Source organism: Malaclemys terrapin, chromosome 2, assembly GCF_027887155.1.
Source record: "Malaclemys terrapin pileata isolate rMalTer1 chromosome 2, rMalTer1.hap1, whole genome shotgun sequence".
Lineage (NCBI taxonomy): Eukaryota > Metazoa > Chordata > Testudines > Emydidae > Malaclemys > Malaclemys terrapin.
In genome coordinates this window covers 203840140-203865078 of record NC_071506.1, presented here as the reverse complement: position 1 = coordinate 203865078, position 24939 = coordinate 203840140, and the positions used below count along the sequence as shown (strand labels likewise).

The 24939-nt window shown below is 42.8% G+C and overlaps 1 protein-coding gene across 40 annotated transcripts in view; it reads right to left on the bottom strand.

The window, feature by feature from the left end:
* Positions 1-18691: 18691 nt before the first annotated feature.
* CLASP2 (cytoplasmic linker associated protein 2) overlaps positions 18692-24939 on the bottom strand; it is a 277113-nt gene continuing 270865 nt past the window's right edge. For all 40 annotated transcript variants that reach the window (XM_054019451.1, XM_054019452.1, XM_054019454.1 and 37 more), the window contains one exon: positions 18692-22173. In XM_054019451.1, coding sequence (XP_053875426.1) covers positions 22087-22173 — 87 coding nt within the window. In that variant the 3' untranslated portion in view covers positions 18692-22086. The remainder of the gene's footprint in view (positions 22174-24939) is intronic.

Sequence of the window (24939 nt, the reverse complement as noted above, 5' to 3'; positions counted from 1 at the left end):
CCCACCTTAAAAAGGATACATTATAAATTGAAAAGGTACAGAGAAGGACAAAAACACTATTAAGGATATAGAACAGCTATGACTGGGGTGTGCAGAAAGTGAATAAGGAAGTGTTATTTACATCTTTACATAACACAAGAATGAGGGGTCAGAATGAAATTAATAGGCATCAGGTTTAACGCAAACAAAAAGAAATTCTTCTTCACACAACACATAGTCAACCTGTGGAACTAGTTGCCAAGGGATAAAGGCAAAAATTATAACTGTGTTCAAAAAAGAATAAGATAAGTTCATGGAGGATAGGTCCATCACAATGGCCAAGGACGCAACCCCATACTCTCTGACTGCCAGATGCTGGGACTAGATGACAGGGGATGGATCACTTAATGGTTGTCCTGTTCTGTCAGAAACCAGGATAATGGGCTAGATGGACCATTGTTGGTCCTAATATGGCCATTCTTATCACACCAAGAGTGTGTGTGTGTGTGTGTGTGTATATATATATATATTATGTAGACAACTTCTTGAGCTTTTCTGTCTAGCTTTACTGTCCATGGGAAACTTGGAAGAAAGAAGTCCCTCAACAGGAATTCCACTGCTATGTAAAACTTGTGGAGGATGAAGACAGAATATTTGGGTTCTAGGACTCCAGGGAATTTTAGAACTTGCAAAATGACCTCTGTCAGGGAGACAAAGAGAAGAATGATGGGGGATGGCAATTTGTTTTAGATTTGGATGGAAGGTATTCACTAAGTTCATCCTCTTTTTCTTGGCTGGATCTCAGTGATGGTTACTATCGCCTTCCACATTGTTTCAAATATTTATGTGGAGAATCATCTCTATCTCCCTACCTGGACCGAGGCCATGAGTTTACCTTGTTCAGTGGAGAAGTTAGAGATTGTATAGGGAAATGAAAATCTGGAATGATTTAAAAAAACAAAAAAACAAAAAACATTTTTGGGGGGGGGGTCGGGTCATCTCCAGAGGTTCACCATTCCTTCTGGTCTTAGTCCTCAGGGGTGTGTATTGGTCTGAAGCCCTAATGTACTTTTTCATTCAATATATATCTGGATAAGATGTTCAGGAGAACACCCAAGAATCTGACCTTCCTCTTCAGAAGGAGTCAGAAAGGATGTCAGATCCTTCTCTGGGTAACTCAATTATCCATTTAATAACCTAGTATAGGAAACTGGCTTTTATTGGATTTAGGGATTCAGAGGGAGTTTGGGATTTACCTACCAGTTAGTGAGGATGGTCCCACTTTCTGAGTCTTAATTGCTGAAGATGACTGACAGACTCCCCTCTAGGAGAGAACGTGTGTCATTTCAGGGAAGCAGAAGCTACAATGAGCCACCTGAGCACAGCAAGTGCTCATGGGCTGGGAGAACTCATGACACAACTCCACTTTTGTCTCCTGAAAGGTCTCTTTGCAACTGGAGCATCTTTTGGCCTTTGGTTTGCTCTATTTCTCTTGCTAAGAGGAGCATGGGGGGAGGCAGGGAAACAAAGATGTTCAGCCAGGGAACTTACTCAGAGCGAGGGTGAGGGAGGAGAGGTTCTGGTTGTTTTAAGTAAGATTTGCAATGGATAAGGCAAGAGCTCCGAACCATTGCTCTGTTTGTATTGCTAGAGGCAGAGAAACTGACACAAAGGCAAAAGGATGCAGCCAACTCCTGGATCCTCATGGACAAGTCTGAACTGCCTCCACTATTTGCAGGAAAAGAGGTGCAGCTCAAAAAGTCTGACAGATCACAATCAAGAGAGGAGGTTTCCAGCAAGAAGTGAGGCAAAATTCCTGTTTGTAGGCAAAACATTTCCAGAGCTTAGATGGAGTTGGCAGTGACATTAATTACTGATTACACAAGTACCATGATTCATTTACAGAGGTGTATGTTTAGGTTCTATGTTACAATGTTACTTGTAGGTGGATCTCTGTTTAATATCAGAAACAATTCAATAAGGAATCTATACAGATCCTTGATAATAGTGTTAACTGAAATTATGTGTTGAGAGAATTTGGGAAAGTAGTTGTCATGGAGCTGCACAAAGAGGATGATCTCAGTCTTCGGAGAAGTCCAACTTATCCCTGGTCTACACTACAGTGTTAGGTAGAATTTAGCCGCATTAGGTGGATTTTATAATGAATGCGTCTACACAAGAAACCCCGTTCCGTTGACCTAAAGGGCTCTTAAAATTGACTTCTGTACTCCTCCCCGGCGAGTAGCACTGAAATCGACCTTGCTGGGTCGAATTTGGGGTAATGTGGACGCAAATCGACGGTATTGGCCTCCGGAAGCTATCCCAGAGTGCTCCAATGTGACCGCTCTGGACAGCACTTTCAACTCCAATGCACTAGCCAGGAACACAGGAAAAGCCTCGGAAACTTTTGAATTTAATTTCCTGTTTGGTCAGCGTGGTGAGCTCAGTAGCACAGGTGACCATGCAGTCCCCCCAGAATTGCAAATGAGTTTCAGCATGGAGCGAACAGGAGACACTGGATCTGATTGTTGTATGGAGAGAAGAATCTGTGCAGGCAGAACTCCGATCAAAAAGAAGAAATGCTAATATATATGCCAAAATCGCACAGGGCATGATGGACAGAGGCTACAACAGGAACACACAGCAGTGCCGCGTGAAAGTCAAGGAGCTCAGGCAAGCCTACCAGAAGACAAAGGAGGCAAATGGTTGCTCTGAGTCAGAGCCCCATACATGCCGCTTCTATGATCAGCTACATGGCATTCTAAGGGAGGACCCTACCACTACCCCACCACTGTCCATGGACACCTGCAAGGGGGGAAGTCTCATACAACAGGGAGGAGGATTTTGTGGATGAGGAAGAGGAGAAGGAGAATGCGTAGCAGGCAAGCGGAGAATCCATTCTCCCTGGCAGCCAGGACCTTTCCATCACCTGATGCCAATACCCTCCCAAGGCGGGTTCCCAGACCCTGAAGCCGGAGAAGGCACCTCTGGTGAGTGCACATTTGTAACTACAGTACAGGGTTTAAAAACAATAGTGTTTAATGTTTGTTTTGCCCTGAAGACTTGGGATGCATTCACGGCTAATACAGCTACTGAAAAAAATCTGTTAACGTGTCTGGGGATGGAGCGGGAATCCTCCAGGGATATCTCCATGAAGCTCTCCTGGAGGCACTCTGAAAGCCTTTGCAGAAGGTTTCTAGTGAGGGCTGCCTTATTTCGTCCTCCACGGTAGGACACTTTACCACACCAAGCCAGTAGCAAGTAGCTTGGAATCATTGAAGCACAAAGCATGGCAGCAAATGGTCCTGGGTTTTGGTTGCATTCAAGCAACATTCGGTCTATATCTTTCTGTGTTAGCCTCAGGAGAGTGATATCATTCACGGTCACCTGGTTGAAATAGGGGAATTTTTGTAAGGGAACAGTAAAAGGACCCCGTTCATGCTGGGCTATTTGCACTTGGCTAAAAGGGATCATCCCTGAGAATAGCCACGTGGCAGGGGGAGGGGTGAAGGGATCATCCCAAATAGCCATGTGGAGGGGTTGGGGGAGGTGTGTGCTGCACATCCTCCCGAAAACCGCAGCCCCTCCTTTTAAATGGCAAGCCTAACCGGCATTGCTTGCTATGGGAAAGGAGGGCGCTGCAGTTTGAAAACATTCCCACATGTTATGAAGGCGTTAGAAGCCAAACCCGCACACCCTTTGGCTTACCATGGCTGTCTGGAAACCGAATTCTGTGGCCAAGCCGTGTGTGATGCATCACCATACTGGCAGGTGCTCAATATAAAAGGCAAAATGCGACCTTGTACCTAAAGCACATGTGCTGTCTGCTGTGAATTGCTTGATTCACTGTGAAAGTCTCCCTTTTGTTCTCAGAAATGTATCATCTTAACTTTTACTCTCCCTTTTTATCCCCCCACAGGCGCAACTGTTTCTATGCTCCCGCTATCATCTCCGTCCCAGAGGTTATCACAGAGTAGAAGGCCAAAAAAAAAAAAAAAAAAAGCACTTGTGATGACATGTTTTCAAAGCTCATGTAGTCCTCCTGCACTGATAGGGCACAGCTGAATGCATGGAGGCCTTCAGTGACAGAGTCCAGGAAAGCATACAGTGAGCACGATGAGAAGAGGCAGGAGGCAATGCTGAGGCTAATGGGGGAGCAAACGGACATTCTCAGGCATCTGGTGGAGCTGCAGGAAAGCCAACAGGAGCACAGAATGCCACTGCATCCACTGTATAACCGCCTGCCCTCCTCCCCAAGTTCCATATCCTCCTCACCCAGATGCCCTAGAACGTGGGGAGGGGGGGGGGAGAGGCTCCAGGCACCCAGCCACTCCACTCCAGAGGATGGCCCAAGCAACAGAAGGCTGTAATTCAAACAGTTTTGATTTGTAGTATGGCTACAATAAGCAATGGGGCCTTGTCCTTCCTTCCTCCCCCACCCCACCCAGGCTACCTTATCAATTTTCTCTCTTTTTTTTAATTAATAAAGAAAGAATGCATGGTTTCAAAACAATAGGGACTTTATTTCCTTTGCCAGCTGTGATCAAAGGGGGGGGGGGGAGAAGGTGGTTGACTTACAGGGAATTAAAATCAACAAAGGGGGCAGGTTTGCATAAAGAAGAAACACACACAACTGTCACACTGTAGCCTAGCCAGTCATGAAACTGGTTTTCAAAGCCTCTCTGATGCGCAGCGTGCCTACCTGTGCTCTTCTAATCGCCCTGGTGTCAGGCTGTTCAAAATTGGCAGCCAGGCAATTTGCCTCAACCTCCCAACCCACCATAAACGTCTCCCCCTTACCCTCACAGATATTATGGAGCACAGCAAGCAGTAATAACAATTATATAACAACACTATGACCTGCACATTTCCCAGAATCACTACTCTTGATAGCAAAACGTCAGTGATTACATTGGCTACTTTAATCACAACAGTCCCCACAGTAGATTTGCCCATTCCAAATTGATTCCCGACTGACCTGTAGCAGTCAGGCATTGCAAGGTTCCAGAGGGCTATCGCCACTCGCTTCTCAACTGTCAGGGCAGCTCTCATCTTGGTATTCCTGCGCTTCAGGGCGGGGGAAAGCAACTCACAGAATTCCAGGAAAGTGGCCTTATGTATGTGAAAGTTTCGCAGCCACTGGGAATCATCCCATACCTGCAACACTATGTGGTCCCACCAGTCTGTGCTTGTTTGCTGGGCCCAGAATCAGCATTCCACTGCATCAACCAGCCCCACTGCCGCCATGATGTCCCAATTGCCACATCCCGTGCTTTAAAGAATGTCTGTGTCCATGTCCTCCTCACAATCGTCCTCGTGCTGCTGTCTCTTAGCCAGGTTCTGCACATACTACAGATGATGCGCGAGATGTTTACAATGCTTGCAACAGCAGCGGTGAGCTGAGCGTGCTCCATGCTTGCCATGCTATGGTGTCTGCATGGGTAACCCAGGAAAAAAGGCGTGAAACAATTGTCTGCAGTTGCTTTCACGGAGGGAAGGAGGGGAGACTGATGACATGCACCCAAAACCACGTGCGACAATGTTTTTGCCCCATCAGGCATTGGGGGCTTAACCCAGAATTCAAATGGGCAGCGGAGACTGCGGGATAGCTTCTGACAGTGCACCGCTCCAAGAGTCGATGCTAGCCACGGTAGTGAGGACGCACTCCACTGACTTAATGCACTTAATGGGGACATAAACAATTGACTGTATAAAATTGATTTCTAAAAATCCACTTCTATAAAATTGACCTAATTTCATAGTGTAGACATACCCTTAGACTGCAACAAGCCACCAAGTTATTGTTGTGTGTCAAGGAAGGGTTGAATATTGCATGGAGGATAGAGGCAGGTGAAAGGGGAAAAACAGCATAGAATGATGAGATAGAAGAGAACCCTATCCCCATTTCTCCTGCCCTCCCTTTTTCTTCCATTTAATGATATTTTAAGAAAGCCAGGGAGAAAATTCCTACAGTAGTAACTAACAAAAAAAAAAAAAAAATAATAAAAGCTATTTTCAAAACAGAATACTGATTGAAATAATTTGCAGCAACACTGTGTCCAAAGAAAATTAGAAAGTGCAAAATTAACTTAATGCCAAATACAAAACATAAATGAGAACACAGCTTGTAAACGCAGAAGTAAAAATTTAAGTACATAGAAACAATATTTGTACCTTGACTTAATTTATACTGGAAAAAAAAAAAGATATGAAAAAAGACATTCTGAACTACACAAATGTGAAATAGCTACACAACATCTACATTTCGCTTTTTACAATTCCAACTTAGATTGATAGTTTAGTTTCTGACTTGGACATAAGTACATTTTTGTACTATAAAAGTACTTAGCTCTCAAGCAGAATTATAAAACAATGAATAGTGCATATAAAATATCAAATTTTGGTTCTTTCAAGACCTATTTCCCCCGAATAGGAATGTTAGATACCTATCAAAAGGATAATAAACTTCATGAGATTCATTAGGGTCTGAATAAAATGTTTAAAAAAATTTGTGTTTAACAATTAAACTCAATAGAACAGTTCATAACATTTTCCCTCTCTCTCTCTCATGGTAATATAGGGCAGTATTTCCCAAACTTGGGACTCTGCTTGTGTAGGGAAAGCCCCTGGCAGGCCGGGCCGGTTTGTGTACCTGCCGCATCCGCCGGTACGGCCGATCGTGGCTCCCACTGGCTGCGGTTCGCCGCTCCAGGCCAATGGGAGCTGCTGGAAGCGGCGGCCAGTACATCCCTCAGCCCGCGCTGCTTCCAGGAGCTCCCATTGGCCTGGAGCGGCGAACCGCAGCCAGTGGGAGCCACGATTGGCCAGATGCAGCAGGTACACAAACCAGCTCGCCCCGCCAGGGGCTTTCCCTACATAATTGGTTTCCCAAGTTTGGGAAACACTGATATTGGGTATATAAACAGTGTTTTATGGAACCTCCTTTAAGGGAACATTTATGATTGCTGGGTTCAAAAAGGCTTCACTTAATGATTTTGGTATCATTACATTTGTTATTTGAGGGATGAAAAAACTAAGGTCTTGTCTACAGGAAAGTTACAACCTTCTGTAAGAGTGGCTTTTTTCAGTTTTCCTAAAACCCTTCCCAGGTGGCATAGGCTCAATTGGAAAAGCCCCTCTTATACTTGAATAAAGGTCCATTTATACCAGAATAAGTGTCCACAATGCATATTATACTAGCATAACTATATCAGTTTAAATTCACACCTTAGCTTATACTAGTTTAATTTTTCTGCGTAGACAAGCCTTAAGTCCCCAGTCCTGTATCAGGATCTGTTATCATGGAACCCTAACTTCAATAGAACTTCATGCATGTGCAGGGGTCCATGCTTGTGGATCCCAATGCAAGATTGAGAGCTAAGAAAATAAATTTGTTACCCTAATTATGCTATATCCCTTTAGGAAACCAATAATTTTAAATAAACGTTACCTACCTTGCGTAACTGTTCTTCAAGATGTGTTGCTCATGTCCATTCCATTCTAGGTGTGCTAATGTTTAGAGGCACACAGATAAATTAAACACTGTGTATTCTAAACACTTGGATAATTTCCATCAAGTATAAAGTTTCTGCAGATGTTAGTGTGCTTAGAAACCTTTGTATCTATATTTGAACTGAGCCTGTTTCAGGGAAGTGGCAATGGAATAAATAAAGATTATGTACAGTGTTCTGGGGAATATCCTTCTGGAGGGAAAAGAAGTAAACTACATGTCTCTTTTGGTGCAAACTGGCACATCATAGACAAAAAATTGCTTTTCAAATGTACCTTTATCTGGCAAGGGATTAGAAAGGCAACAACTGAACTCTATCAGACTTGGAAAGTTCCCATGCACTCCATCTCCTTCAATTTTGAACACTGCTTCATAAATAAGCACTATGTACAATTTATTATTTTATGTTCTTAGGTATCCAGTTATTCTTCGAGTGCTTGCTCATGTCGATTCTATTCTAGGTGTGCGCACACCCATGTGCACGGCCCTCAGAGATTTTTGCCATAGCCGGCTGTAGTGCCCTCTAGAGTGCTGTGCTCATGCCACGGTAGATCAGGCGCTGCTGGCCCTATGCCCTCTCAGTTCCTTTTTTGCCAACAACTCCAACAGAGGGGCAGGAGGGCGGGTAATGAAATGGATATGAGCAACACATCTCGAAGAACAACAGTTATGAAAGGTAGGTAACCGTTTTTTCTTCTTCGAGTGCTTGGTCATATCGATTCCATTGTAGGTGACTTGCAAGTAGTATCAATGGAGAAGAAGTGAGGTTCTTACCCACGAAAGCTTATGCTCCCAATACTTCTGTTAGTATTAAAGGTGCCACAGGACCCTCTGTTACTTTTTTCGGAGTTCACCGTCATGCAACTTGTAGAATAGCTCTGCCAAAGCTGGTGTTGTCTCGTGCCTGATGAGTCAGTGCGTAGTGTGATGCAAATGTATGGATGGACAACCAGGTGGTGGCCGGACAGAACTCTTGGATCGGCACCTGCACCAGGAAGACCGCCGAAGATGCCTGAGCTCTAGTGGAATCAGCTGTCACAATTGCTGGTGGGTGCACTTTTGTCAGCTTGTAGCAGTGACGGATGAATGCCGTGATCCAAGACAAAATTCTCTGGGCTGACCGGACAACCCTTCATCCTGCAACAACAACCAACAACTGTGTTGACTTACAGAATGGTTGCTTTCTATCCATGTAGAAGGCCAGCGCCCATCTGATGTCCAGCGTATACAACCTACGCTCCTCATCTGATATGTGAGGTTTCAGACAGAGGACTGGTAAGTAAATGTCCTGGTCTGTGTGGAACTGGGAAACAACCTTGGGCAGAAAAGCCAGATGTGAGCACAGCTGGACCTTGTCCTTATAGAAGACTGTATAGGGCGGCTCCAACATGAGCGCCCTGGTCTTGGACCCTGCTGTGCTGATGTTACAGCGACCAAGGAGGACACCTTCCAGGAAAGGAGCAGGAGGGAGCAGGTACAGAGGGGTTCAAAAGGAAGACCATGAGCTTCGAAAGCACCAGATTCAGGTCCCCTGGGAACTGGGTCTCGGACGTGCGGGTACAGGTGCTCTAGACCTTTTAGGAATCGTGCCATCATGAGATGGGCGAAGACAGACCTGCCCTGAAGTGGAGGATGGAATGCAGAAATGGCACCAGGTGCACCTTAACCGAAGACAGCGACAAGCCCTGGAGCTTTAGATGCAGAAAATAGTCCAGGATGTCCTGCAATGAGGCCTCCTCAGGATGAACGTGCTTGTCCAAGGTCCAACATGCGAAGTGCTTCCCCCTTGGCCACACAGGTAGCCCTGGTGGAAGGCTTCCTGCTGCCCAGCAGGACCTGTTGGACCACCATGGAGCACTCTCGCTCGTGTGCTTAGCCATCGATCAGCCACACTGTCAGGTGTAGCGACACCAGGTTCGGCTACAGCAGATTGCCGTGGTTCTGGGATAGCAGATCCGGACAAAGAGGTAACTGCAGTGGGTTGGCCATGGAAAGACTCAGCAGCACGCCAAACCAGTGCCGGCAAGGCCACGCTGGGGCAATGAGAAAGACCCACAATCTGTCTTGCTTCACCTTTAGCAGGACTCTGTGGATAAGTGGCATTGGTGGAAAGGCGTACATCAGTGCTCCCGACCACAGGAGCAGGAAAACGTCCGACAGGGAACCCTTGTCCCTGCCGTATTGGGAGCAGAACACATGGCACTTCCTGTTCTGCCTGGATGCAAACAGGTCCACCTGGGGAGTCCCCCACCGTCGGAAGATCAGGTTGACCATCTCTGGCTGGAGTGACCACTCGTGGCGAGAGGAGAAGGTCCTACTGAGGCGATCTACCAGGACGTTCCTGGTTCCAGGTAAGTGAGCGGCCATGAGGTGGATGACGTTCTGCACACAAAGGTCCCAGAGGCTGAGTGAGTCTTGACACAGGGCCGAGGATCTGGCGCTGCCCTGCCTGTTGATGTAATATATTGTGACCGTGTTGTCCGTGAGGACCTGCACCACCTTGTGGGTGGGGCAAAAATACCTGACAGGTCAGGTGCACCGCCTTGAGCTCCCTGACGTTGATATGAAGAGCTAAGTCGTACTGCATCCAGCGACCTTGGATGCTGAGCTTGCCCAGGTAGGCTCCCCAGCCCAGATCCGACACGTCCGAGACCAGGCTGAGTGATGGAGATGGGAACACAAAGGGAACTCCCCACAGCACTGACTTGGGGTTTAGCCACCAGTTTAAGGACAAGAGGATGCATCGTAACCGCTCAGTCTAGGGCAGTGGTTCCCAAACTGGGGTTTGTGAATCCCTGGAGGTTCACAAAATGTTACAGGGGCTTCTTGGGAAAAAATTCCCTAATGGCGGACAGAGCTGTCCCTAGGTACTCTGGGCAGCACAGGGCCAGCAGCCTGGAGCCCCTGGACTTCCAAGAACTAAGCAGATCAAAGCACGTATCTCTATCACACTGAGGAGATTTCAATTTCAAGACTCCTTATAAGAAATGGAAAGGGAGGTGGATATTTTTTGCTGTTTTAAAAATTAAATAGGCAGCTAGTATTGTTTTAAAAATATTATGAATAACAAGTTTAAGCTTTGTTGTAATGTGCGTTGTTTGCCTGGACTGCTCAAGACCTGAGTGCTTGTGTAGGAGGAACTCTGAGTTGGCTTCTTAAATAGCTTCATGCTGTTTCACATCTAATACTCCTTGATGAAACATAGGAGCCTTGTCTTATAGCAGGCTTATTCAAAGTGATACAAGCTACAAAAGTGAAATCTTGGAAGAGTGTTGCTGTTTTCATAATGTAATAAAAATATTGTAATGATAAATAATTAATAATAAATAGTGTGTAATAAGTATGTCATAACAAATTTTATATTTCCAAGATCACTGCTTTTATAATTTTTACTCAGATAAAGGAGAAAATCCCTGGAAATATTCATTTTTAGGAGGAGGTTCACGAGGCATGACATTTTATTGAAAAGGGTTCACAGGTTGTTATAGTTTGGGAGCCACTGGTCTAGGGAGTGCCTGATGTGAATGTAGACCGTTGCTCGCTACGCTTGCAGGGGTTGCAGATGAAGCCAGGCGTGCCTGACCATGTACATTCACTGCCATGTGGCCCATCAGCCGCAGGCAAGTGTGGGCTATGGTGATCGGATGTCTCCCACGTGGTCAATGAGATACACCATGGCCTGAAAGCGTGCTTCCAGAAGGAAGGCCCTGGCTCGCATGGAATTGAGAACTGCTCTGAAACTCTATGCGCTAGAGCAGGACTTTTAACATGGACTTTTCTGTGTTTGACAACAGGAGCATACCATACCGAGGCTTCGCCACACCTGTCCTGGAGACCTGTCCTTGATGAGCGAGCTGTTGAGGTACGGAAAGATCTGGACCCCCCAGTGTCTGAGGTAAGCCACTACAGGCGCCACGCATTTCGTGAACGCCCTAGGGGCCGAGAACAGGCCAAAGGGTAACGCCATAAACTGGAGGTGGCCCTGCCACTATGAAATGCAGGAACCATCTTTGTCCTCGTAATATGGAGACATGAAAGTAAGCATCCTTTAAGTCGAGAGTGGCGTACCAGTGCCCCAGATCCAGGGAGGGGATACTGAAGGCCAGGAGACCATGCGGAGCTTCAACTTCTTGAGAGAGACTTGTTAAGGCCATGCAGGACAGGCATGTGGAGATGTGAATCCACATCCATCAGAGCTGGAGTGAGCTCTGCAACTAGCTCAGTGACAACCAGATGTCAGTGCTATAAATTAACTTCCCAAAGAAACCATTGATATGGGCTTCGCCTATAGGCACCATTACATTCTTTTATGGTTGTGGTGTTTTGCAATTCAATATTTGTGTAAAGCCTGTTAAAAAAATTCCAGTATAATCAAATGGTAACTGTTTTTCATTAAAACAGTATATGTGAAGACATTAAAATCTTCTATTGTCCAACATAAAATAATATAGTACTTCACAGTATTATTGTGCCTTTTATACAGGATATACAGGAAGGGCAGTGACTGATAAACCCGGTGTCCCTTCTCCTTGCAGATCCCTGCCGGGCTTGCCAAGGCTTCAACGGAGGAGGAGGCCAGAATGGCTTACTGGTGGACTGCGGGGTATGCATGCCCAATGAGCAAAAGGTAGCCTTAGTGTCCTTCAACCTGTGTAGCTTGGCATCTGTTTGACCGGAGAAGAGCCCAACTCTGTCAAAGAGGAGATCCTGAATTGAGGCCTGCATCTCCTGGCAAAGGCCCAGAGCCAGGAGCTACGTCGCATAACCACCACCAGTGCGACCACCCTCGTTGCTGAGTCCCATGCCATTTGCAGGGAATATATGGCTGCCACAGTCCCTTCCTCTACCAAGGTACCAAACTCCTGAGCCTGACCCTGAGGAAGGGAGTCCTGGAACATCTGGAGGCCGTCCCAGCGGTTAAAATTGTAACAGCCCAGCAGGGCCTCATGATTCACCACCCGGAATTGTAAGCTGGCTGTTGAAAATTTTTTTCTACCTAATAAATCAAATTTTGTGATTTCTTTGTTCTTGGGGGTAGAGGCGGTGGGGACCTGCTTGTCCTTGTTGGCTGCCAACACAACCAGCGAGCCTAGGGGAGAGTGGGTATACAAATACTCAAAACCTTTGGCCGGCACAAAGTACTTTTTCTCAGCCCGTTTTAAGGTGGGTGGGCTAAAGGAACGTCCTGCGACCGCCTCGTCTGGGGAAGAGGAGATGGCCCTGGACGCCGGTGGAGGTGCTGAGGGCTCGGCAGCCGCTGGAGAGGGAGGCTTGGGGGTGGCCCTGGATCCCTCCAACCCAACCTTGGAGCAAGCTTCCAGTACCGGGCCTGGTGCTGGTGGGGCCATCGATCTTTGCTCCGACACAGCCACTGATGCGCGCTGGAAAGGGGGCATCATCATCACTGGAATGCTCCATGCTCCTCAATATGGCCCCTGTGTTGGCCACTTTCCTTTCCGGCGCTGCGGTGCCATGGATGGCAGAGTAGTTTCTGGTGCCCAATACCGTCGCGGAGATTGGAGCAATGGGCTGAACTGGGCCTCCGCGTCAGAGGAACCACTCTCCGGTGACCAGGGAGGAGCCGTTGACACCTGGGTCTGCTTGCTGGTCGTGGCTACCAGTGAGACTGACCAGGTATAAATGACCGGTGACTATACCAGAGAGAACGGTCCCAGTGCCAGGGAGATCAGCATCGGGGGGAATGGTGCCGTGGAGACCGGTAACATGAGGGGGAGCCGTTCCACAGTGCCAGCGACCGAGACCAACGTCTAGACGTGGATCGGCGAAAGGCGTCGGTCATAATATGGGGAGCGTCAACCTCACACTGGGGAATAACGTCTCGGCGTGCTCGGGGAAAGTTTGGGCAACTCATGTGCAGTTGCAACCTACCACAGGATTGCTTGTTCGGCAACCTAGAGCACTTCCCGACCCCCAGAGGGGTCTTAACAGCTGACTTGCCCTCTCAGGGAGCCTTAGCCTGGTCCTGCGGCACTGGAGACATCACAGGACCAGGCGGAGACCTGCGCTCTCTCTGCGCCTGGGCTTGGGATGACGACGTGCAGGCAGGATGGTGGGTCACATACTGCTCACCAGAGTCAGTGATGGACCTTTAAGAGAGCTAAGAGCCCCAGCTGCAGAGGCATGCTCACGCTGCTCTGGGGAAGGTTCGTGGACAGGCCCAGTCCCTCTACCGGATGACCCCTGGGCATTCTTGGTCAGCACTGGCAAGTGCTTCTTCGCCTTCTTCTTCAAACTGGTGCTGGCGCCAGCGATGCACTGCGCACGGAGGCCAGAGTACTCAGTGCAGCCTGCTCTGGGCTCAGAGCTGGGCGGAGAGTGGACTCCATCAGGAGAGCCCTGAGGCGAATGTCCCTCTCCTTCTGGGTGCGAGACCAAAAGTTCTTACAGATCCGGCAACGCTCCTTGATGTGTGATTCCCCCAGGCACTTAGGCAGCTGTTGTGGGGGTCACTCACAGGCATAGGCCTGCCACAGATCTAGCAGAGCTTAAACCCAGAAGCTGCTAAGGTCCCGGCTGGGACCTTAACTATCAGCTAACTATGCACTTAACTACTTAACACTAACTACAGTCGAACAAAGGCCTGAAGGAACAAAGTCCAATGGGAGAAACCGCTAGCTCTTGACAAGCAAGAGAGGCGCTCCGACTGACCACCATGGGCAGTAAGAAGGAACTGAGAGGGCATGGGCTGGCAGTGCCTGGATATACTGTGGATGAGTGCAGCACTCTAGAGGGCACTACAGTCGGCCCTACGGGTACTGCTAAGGCAAGCTGACGGCCGCTCATGTGGGCACATGCACACCTACAATGGAATTGACATGAGCGAGCACTCAGAAAAATAATTGGATACATAAGAACTTAAAATAATCAAATGTACATAGTGCTTATTTACAAAGCAGTGTTCAAAATGAAGGAGATGGGAGTACATGGGAACTTTCCAAGTCTCTGATGGAGCTCAGTTGCCTTTCTAATCCCTTGCCAGTGAGGACTTATCCTTAGATGATAAAGGTACGTTTGAGAAGCAAATTTTTTGTCTGTATGATGTACCACTTTGCACCAAAAGAGGCATGTATTTTACCTTTTTCCCTCCAGAAAGATATTCCCCAGAACTCTCTACATAGCCTTTATTTATTCCATTGCTACTTCCCTGAAACAAGCTCAGTTCAAACACAGATACAAAGGTTTCTAAACACATTAACATCTGCAGAAACTTTATACTTGATGGAAATTACACAAAAGTGTTTAGAACACACAGTGTTTAATATTTTATCTCTGTGCCTCTAAACATTAGCACATTTAGCATACTATACCTTTTATAATATTTTCTCAAAGAATTTGAAGAGCAACTAGCAAAAGACAAAAACTAACCGGATTTTTTTTTTTTTTTAAAGTACAACAGAAGCAGGAAGTCTGCCAAACAACCTGTGGGGTCGTTGGACAATTGAGGTTCTAAAGGGGCATTCAAGGAAGACAAGGCCATTGTATCGGTCTTCATTGCAGAGGATGTGACAGAGATTCCCACACCTGAGCCATTCTTTTTAGGTGACAACTCTGAGAACTATCCCAGATTAAGGTGTTGATAGAGGAGTTTTTGGAACAAATTGATAAATTAAACAGTAATAAGTCACCAGAATGTGATGGTATTCACTCAAAAATTCTGAAAGGGCTCAAATATGCAATTGCAGAACTACTAACTATGGTATGTAGCCTTCACTTAAATCAGCCTCGGTACCAGATGACTAGAGAATTGTTAATATAACACCCATGTTTAAAAAAGGCTCCAGAGGTGAACACCTGGCAATTACAGGCTAGTAAGCCTAACTTCAGTACCAGGCAAACTGGCTGAAACTATAGTAAAGAACAGAATTATTAGACACATAGATGAACACAATGTTGGTGAAGAGTCAAAACAGCTTTTGTAAAGGGAAATCATGCATCACCAATCTATTAGAATTCTTTGAGGATGTCAACAAATGTGGGCAAGTGTGATCCAGTGGATATAGTGTACTTGGACTTTCAGAAAGCCTTTGGACAAGGTCCCACACCAAAGGCTTGTAAGCAATTATGGGATAAGAGGAATCCATATGAGTTACTGGTTAAGAAAGGAAAACAAAGGGCATGAATAAATGGTCAGTTTTCATAGAGGAGAGAGGTAAAGATTGGGGTCCCCCAAGGATCTGTACTGGGACAAGTGCTGTTCAACATACTCTTAAATTATCTGGAAAAATGGGTAAACAGTAAGGTAGCAAAGTTTGCAGACAGTACTAAACTACTCAAGATAGTTAAGTCCACAGCTGACTGCGAAGAGTTATAAATTAGTGGTTACTACTCCAGAAAGTCGTCATGGATGACTCTCTGAAAATATCTGCTCCATGTGCAGCGGCAGTCAAAAAAGCTAGCAATGTTAGGAACTATTAGGAAGGGGATAGAAAATAAGACAGAATATACCATAATGCCACTATATAAATCCATGGTACACCCACATTTTGAATACTGTGAGCAGTTCTGGTTGCTCCATCTTAAAGATCTATGAGAACTGGAAAAAATACAGAGAGGGCCAATAAAAATTACTAGGAGTATGGAACAGCTTCCATATGAGTAGAGATTAAAAACACTGGAACTATTTATTTTAAAAAAGAGATTAAGAGGGGGTATGATAAAGGTCTATAAAATCATGGTGTGGAGAAAGTGATAAGGAAGGTGTTATTTACCACTTCACATAAACCAGGAGTCTCCCAATGAAATTAATAGGCAGCAGGTGTAAAACAAACATAAGGAAGTACTTCTTCACGCAATGCACAGTCAACCTGTGGAACTTGTTGCCAGGGGATGTTCTGAAGGCCAAAAATATAACTGGGTTCAAAAAAGAATGAGAAGTTCCTGGAGAATAGGTCCATCAATGGCTCTTAGCCAAGATGGTCATCATGGACAAAACCCCATGCGCTCAGTGTCCCTAAACCTCTGCCTACTAGATGCTGAGACTGGATGACAGGGGATGGATCACTTGGTAATTGCCCTGTTCTGTTCACTCCCTCTGAAGCGTCTACCATTGGCCACTGTTGGAAGCCAGGATACTGGGTTAGATGGACCATTGGTCTGACCCAGCATGGCCATTCTTATGTTCTTATCAGTTATCAGTCACTACTGCTTAACAGTAACAGACCACTGATTTTCATTGTTAATTTTTTGATAGTGGCCTCTGATCAAAGTTTCAAAAATTAATTATTTAATAACTCTAAAACCAGTTATAAAAAGCGTATACTCTTGCAATAGTTTCTCAGAGGATCTAGCTTGACTACAAACCTCTTTGAAAGTTGATAGTATTAAAAACATTGTTCAGCTTTGTCTTATGGTAGTTAAATAATGTGGCAGTCCCAGTCTGAATAAACTTGGAAGTTTCCCACCTGGAAATTTGCTTCAGTACTTACCTGGGACGGTAAGGCTTACTCCCTATCATCTTCTGAAACTTCTATATAGCTGGAGTTACTCAAGGTGTAAAACTTTCTTCAGGACAATGTTTTCATAAATATACATACAGAAATGCTTGATACTTATAACAAAAGAGGAAAATTTCTTTTTGCTTGCCTGACTGTCAATTATCTGTTTCATCTTTCCAAATTCAGGGTGGGGTCTCCAGAAGAAGTATGGATGATAAGAGGAAGAGACTGGCTGTGCTATCTCCTAATCCACTGCAGCGGGAGACAAACCTGGCTTAAAGACTTGTGGAGAAAAATGGCACTTGTTAACCTGGGTACCAAATTAGAGCTTGTGTCAGGGCAAGAAGCCAAAGTGAAATTCTCTGTTCATCTATAAAACAAATAAGGCCTGGGCAGCCTCAAATTTCCCCCCATGACTATATCAAAGCGCCTTCAGACTGACTTGAAGAAATGATCTCTAATGGTGAGAGGATATTGCAATTCTACCCAATCAGTCCATGGCATGCATACAGAAATTATCAACATGGGAGCTAAATATGATGCAGGCAGCATTTTTTTAAATATAAATATTTATATGTAGGAGCTAGACAGACTACTAATTTATTTCACAAATACATCTCACTAATGTATTTGTCACCAAATATCAATCTCTCATCATTAACCTGGAGTGAGTGGACTTTGACTGGCAACCTAGGCTCTGTATTCCATTACCAGTTTACATGAGACTGAAACAGTATTTTGTAAATGCATTCATATGACAAACATTTATTAAGGTGTATAGTGAAATTTTCAGTGTAAAAGGTATTAAGAAGCACAAAGATTCAAATGAGACATGTATATCCTGTAGGTGCTTCTAAAAATCTTTCCTGTATTTAGGTAGACAAACTTCTTAAAATTATATATCATTTAATGAATTTTAAGAGAATATTTCTGATCAATGAGTTATATCTTTGCAGTCTACATAGCTGCATGCCTGGAAAGGTTGGGGGCAAAATTTACACTGGACAATTAGAAAAGTATTTATTTACAATTTCAAAGAACATTTTTATGAAAACAAATTAATTAAAAATTCAGTGGCATTAGACTATTTTAGGATATTTGCAATTGCAAAACTGGTAAGTTTGCTAAAATGGAAAAACACTAGTTTTCATTCTCCTGATAACCTTGCTGGTCCCAACCTCACCACTTTATTTCCTTCTTGCTTAGTTTAATGTTTACCATATTCTAAGTCTATGGCTCATAATAATTGACCTTTACCATAACAAATAGAATAATTCCAGTTACCATTAAGCATCAAATGCATTTATTGCTGCATAATTCACCAGCCTTACTCCTCAGCCTGGCTTTACCTTGTATGTATTTGTTTTCAAAAGGAAAACGTTATATTTGAAAGTTATAATTGAGAATTCTTTAAAATGCTTCCTTTACTGAAAATTGAAATTTGTCTTCAATGGACTTTTTACCTTGAATTAATTTATTGCCAATTAATTCAAGGTAACTAATACATTTGTAAAGGCTAGCATGGATATTCCCAAAATATTTTTTCCCAGGACACAAGCATTTAATCCTTATCCTAGGACTCCGCCCTTAAAACACCGAAAACAAATCTGTTGTCTGTAGTTTTTAAAGGAAATTTTAAACAAAATTAAAAATCAACACAATTTAAGTTTACAGTGTCCCTTCAACTTCAACTAATTACCCCAACTTCCTGGCTGGGGCTTAGGTTGAGCACAACACAACAGTCAAATTTTATTTTAAGACAATTGGCATGTCAAATCACCTTTACATTTATTATTCTGACTCTGGATATATTGTGGTTTTATTTTTACATACAACTGCAAAACATAGATATTCTACCCCCATAATCAAACTTTTTAAGAACCATAGGTATATGTTTTAAAATACGTGTTCCAGCTTAAAAGTTTTGCATTATAACCTTACAAGGAAAGAAAGGCTATTAAGAGATGACATCGTCCTTAGAACTATCTGAACTTTTTGCTGACCAACAACACTGTAAAACTTCTTTTCACTGCACTACATCTTTATGCGCATTCATTAGAGATCTCCAGTTTAACATGTACAAGACACCATTAATTATAGTTGCAATTAAACTGAGCTAGCTTTTATTTACAATATAGGAAATAAAGCCCAAGTAAAGGATTATTGTAGTTTGTCCAATGTCAATGGGAGCAATATGCATTTTTATTGTAAACTTCCACACTCCTACCCTATGATTAAATGAATACAAAACAGATCATTTTCACAGGAAAGTGCATACTCAGCAATCTGTTCCCTGTGACTAGCAGATATGGTCAGGTCATTATTGAGGATTAAAATTTTTTAAACATTTAAAATTTACGTTTAGTTTTTTTAGGACATGGGATGTTTAAATATGGTGTGACATATGATTGTGGTCCAAGCTTCTTATAAAAACATGATTTCTTTGTGAACATATACAACCCCCCCCACCCCACCAAAAAAGTAAAGAACCAACTTTTAGCCTTGCTATCTACGTACCCAAGATAACATCTCTCTCTCTCTCTCAAAGGGACTGATAGCTTTTTTTCCCCCGTCCACATCGTTAAGGAAAAAAAGGTTATAACATTAGGCCATAAACATATTTAAATAGGGTTATTTTTGTAGTTATTTTGTAGAACTGGGACAGACTCCATGTTCAGAAAGAATGGAAATAGCAAAGTCCTCCTGAGGTCAAGCCTTAAAAGAACGCTCTTCAGAACAAACAGAATTAAGATCTTATACATTCACACTTATGAAGTAGGATTAAAGTAGGGCTGTTAAACTGTAATCTGAGTGACAATTTTAAAAAACAGGGATTTTCTGTACCACTGAAATAAAGATAGCAAAATCCTTTATGAGAAATGGGATACTTAGAATGTCTAAAAAAGCAGCATTCTGAACACACAGCAATTATGCAGAATCTTTTGAAAACAATATTGGTGCCTATGACATCTATAATCTTTCACATAACATAATTAAATAAAACAGAAAAACGGCCTGTATACATTGTTAATTTTTTTTCAAGTAATGTTATGTACATTTTATTGCCAGTATATGCACAATGGTAAGCAAAGAACTATAAATACACAATGTAGTTAAACAGTAGAAAACAAAGAGAAAGTTGCACACAAGGGAGGAGAGAAAGGGGAGACACTACTTTCCTGATGCAGCTGCTAAAAAAAAGGTCCAGTGACAAATAATGAGAATTTTCCTTTTTTAAAGTTTTTACATACATTTCTACATTTCCCCCTGCCCAAAGAAAACATCTCTGCAACAGCAGCAAACTGCTTCTTTAATAACCATGTCTCAACTTTCTCGGTCAGATTCACTTTAGATTAAGTGAAAATGACCTCTCAAAGAGTGTAACTGCAAGTATCCAGCTCCACTTTTATTCAGTTTTGTCTTTCAAGGTAATTAGCAATTGAAGTGCATTAGCAGTTCCTTATGATATTTGGCTACATGATAAAGAACAGGGCTTCGAATACACAGTAGCAAATGGTGATTTGAAAAAATAATAATAAAAAAAAGATTTCTATAGACAGTTTTTCCACAAGACACTATGGGCAGCAGCTCAGTCAAAAGTAATCACCCTGAAAAGGTAGAGAGAATTTTAGCTTAGCACAGAAGAACATCCTTGGCACTGCTATTTTCTCTCTTACCAGGACACATGTCCTAAAACTAGACCATACCATAGGTAAAATAAAAAAAACCCCAGGTTCCATCATTCCTGGACAGGGTGCTGTTTTACCCCATCTCTCAGCTAAGTAGCTTGTTGATTACATCTGAGAAACAGAAAGACATTCAGGGACATATATTTACTTGATTTTTGTTCTCTCTTTCCATTATCATAAATACAAAGAAGCATTATTAACAATAAACTAAAATTTAAAAAATAAAACAACAACCTGAAAACATTTTCACACCTTAATCCAGATGGGTCTTGATGATGCGATTCAAGAAAACCATGCAAATAATTTGGTGCAGCTTTCCCAATTCATCCATAACTTTTTTTGTTGTTGTTGAAAAAGTGGCAAGATTCATAACGCTTGTGATTCTCCCGCACCCTAAAAATTCAGTGCAGAATGTTGTAGTGCTTTTAAAAAGACAACCAATGAACTGCACTGTTGTCATATATCCCCCATGTGAGTTACAATACAACACTACTTGTTCCAGCAACTAGGTTGAGAGGAAACATTCTAGTGATAAAGATAAATACATACTGAGCATGCTTGGGCAGAGCACTCCACTCTGAGGCATCCTGCTTGAAGAAAGGATGGTGACAAGGATGGTTCAGGTCCATCAAGTAAGTGTTTTCTCAGCTGCTAGAAAGCAGGTTGTCACACTATCACCAATTTTGCAACACTGGACCCTGAACGGGCTGTCTTCCACATTATGATGTGCTAGCTGTACTAGTCCTCTACGGCTCACACTAAATTCTTATTTATGGGACAAACATACAACCAATGAACAATATCACTTTCAAAGAACTGGATCAATCCAGTTTTTTTATGGGCATAATTCTCATACTCCAGAATATCCCAAACAAGATACAAATAAGATGATGTACCACCAACACAGTGACTGAGTCTAGCTGCAGTTCAGACTAGTCCTGCCTTGTTTCATATAATTTCTTCTTTCTAACAAAGGATATGATATTTAAACAAAACTGCAATAAAAATGGCATGTTATTCTGCAGCCAAAAATAAAAAAGCAAAAGAATTTAGATTTTAACTTTTAAAGCTTAAAGCATTCCTGTTTAATTAGCATTTTTAAAAATTCTTTTTAAATACAGTCATAACACTGGTAAAAGTTAATGGGAAGACACACAGAGGAGTGCGAACAGGAAAAGTGATGGATTAGATTTTTAAAATTTATTGTGTTTTGACCAGCTGATATTAATACTGTTTTCTCCTTGGATTTGGAATAATTCTACTGCAACAGTCACATGCAGGCTGAGGGTTAGCCATCAGTTTAAAAAAATAACAAAAAAAGAAAACAAAAGACAAACTGGAGACGAAAAAAAAAAATAAAGAGTTCCAAAGGTGTGCGTGAGAATTTTCCTTTCACTGATATCAGAGTGCCTGTCCTTTCTTTAGAAGACCTGGTTCACTGTCGTCAGTTTCATTAGCTTTGTCCAGAAACATCTGCTGCTGTGTCACCTGCTCCAGAGCCTGTTTGTGCACGTTTGATGTAAAGGTTCAATAATTTCATCTGAAGATTTAATTCAGAAATGCATTTGTTTAACATTTTATCAGAAACACAGTTTAATAGTAAAAATTCTAAAATAGTCTATCAGCATGGGTAAGAAGACAGACAGTGAAGAAAATTCTAAATAAAGCTGAGTGAATAATGGATTTTTTTGCTTCGCTGGTAATGCTGAAACACTGAAATACGTTTTGTTTTAGGTCAAACCGAAAATGAATTTTTTTTGGCGAATCAAAAAGTCTGAAATATTTAGAGTAAGGTTGAAACAAAACATTTTGGTTCAACCCAACATTTTTCATTTCAGTTTTGAGTGGTTTTACAAAAATAAAGGACTAGAGTCAGAAAATGCCTGGGGGAGGGAAGAAGAGGACCTCTTTTATAACCTTTATCCCAGTGTACTCCTGGGGGAATTCTGCGCCAAAAAATTAAAAATTCTGCGCTCAATATTTAAAAATTCTGCAAATTTTATTTTTCAAAACAACACTATATAATCATGCCAGTTTCAATTATTTTGGTAATTTATTTCAAAATAGCTGTCAGCAAGTATGTCTGTAACAATACAGACACTCAAAAATTCTCCCAGAAGTAGAGAGTTAAAGAAATCCCTACGACAACCCAGTTCCTGTTTCTCTGCGCCCCCACCCCAGACACTGACATCCACTACCCCCCCAGAGTCCAGGAATCCAGAGGGAGAAACAGCCTGATGCTGGATCCCAGACTTGCATGGAGTTTCCCCACATGCCACTGCATCCTTCCATTAGGGTGTGCTGGGAACTCTTCCTCCCCCTCCCCCCGGCCTTGTCTTCTATTTACGAGCTGGGCTTTGCCAGGTCCAGCAGCCCCTAGTGGTGACCAATAGCTCTGAGCTCATTTCTGTGGGGGGAAAAGGAAATTCTGCATGCACAACATTATTTTCTGCAAAATTCTGCATCGTGCAGTGGCGCAGAATTCCCCCAGGAGTAGCCCAGTGGTTAGGGTCTCTTCTGAGACATGGGAGTCCCAGATTCAATTCCCTCCTTTACCTGATGTGGATCAGGAACTTGAACTGGGGTCTCCCACATCCAACGTGGATGACCTAACCACCTGGCTATAGAGTAATTCTCACACTTTCTCCCTGGCCCAATGATTACCCATTGTCAATTATAGTAGATATTCATGGTCATTTATGACAACAGATAGTCATTTTGCCAGGGAAAGAGATTGAGAGTGACTCTCTTGTGTGGTAATTAGGGCACTCAACCTAGGATGTGAGAGATCCAAGTACAAGTCACCGATCCTCATGAGGCAGAGTAAATTGAACCTGAGTTTCCCACACTCAGCACAGTACCCTAACCGTTAAACTAAAGATTATAAGGGAGGTCTGGTAACCAAAAAATATTCATCCAACTTTAATAACTGAGCTGTTTTCCCTTCGGTGAAAGTAAAGATCTTTAGGTGAATTTAAAATAAAGGAAGAAGTATCTTTTTATGTACCTGCAAGTGAAAAATTCACAACAGACCAACATTCTTCACAAGGAGTTATTGCTCAAGTTGTATTAAACACACAAAAAAGCGGGGAGCTGAAGTAGTTGAGCTGGGGTTAATGTTGTTTATTACTAAATTTTAGAGGCACTGTGAATAAGTTGGTGTTATTTTTATCGGAGAAAACCCATTTTGATTCTAGTCACTGGTAGGGTTTTGGGAGCCCTTAATGCTCAGGGTAAGTGGGGTTTTCTATTCCCTAAAAAATCCTTGGTTTTGGGTCATCCCATGTAAAACCATGTTAAAAAAAGGAGGGGGGGCGCGCGCAATAGCCACACAGTGGAAGTTTTGGATCTTATCACTCATCATAATGCATAAAAGTGAGTCATCTTATGTATTTCCCAGGACAAGATCATAAATAATTAATGTTCAATTGTCTCTATGTAAATTAATGACAGGTTTCAGAGTAGCAGTCGTGTCAGTCTGTATCCGCAAAAAGAACAGGAGTACTTGTGGCACCTTAGAGATGAACAAATTTATTTGAGCATAAGCTTTCGTGGGCTACAGCCCACTTCTTCGGATGCAAGCTTATGCTCAAATAAATTTGTTAGTCTCTAAGGTGCCACAAGTACTCCTGTTCTTTATGTAAATTAAATTTTTCTGCAAATGTGCAGCCATCCAAAAAGATGCATTAAAGATTTTGTGTTTTTCAAATAATACAAAAATAATATGTACTTAAAAGGTTGTGGCATGCAAATTACTTAAGGAGAGGAACAGATAGAAACATAATTGGTTAATTTACTTCTAATGTACCTTTATCTCCCACCAAACAATGACATTTTCAAAAGGCAACACCAGATGGAGCAATGGTGGAGATGAAAGTCAGTACACTGATTATGTTCGGTGTGGAATTACCTACCATCTTATGTAATATATACACAACACTAAGTCAATACACTGATTTTGAAGGTGTACTCAACCATCTTAAGGATGTTTATGCGAAGGTTCCTTAATCTAATTTTTCAAGGAGAATTTTTTTTTATATTTTGAGGCACAGTTGTGCTTTTTAGCTAATTTATAATATAACCAAATCTAATCTAACACAGCAAAACATGGGGTCTAATTCAGCATTTCTTATAAATCAATTAAAACTTTACTTGCATGAAGATTGGATTTATGGTTTGCATATTTTTGAGTCTCACAGATGAAAGTCACCGTGATCCTCTCTGTTTGCTAGTAGCTTCAGCAACCTGGGTTATTATTCCTTCAGATATATACTTTCTTAGTTTTAATAGTTGCTCACAACTACAC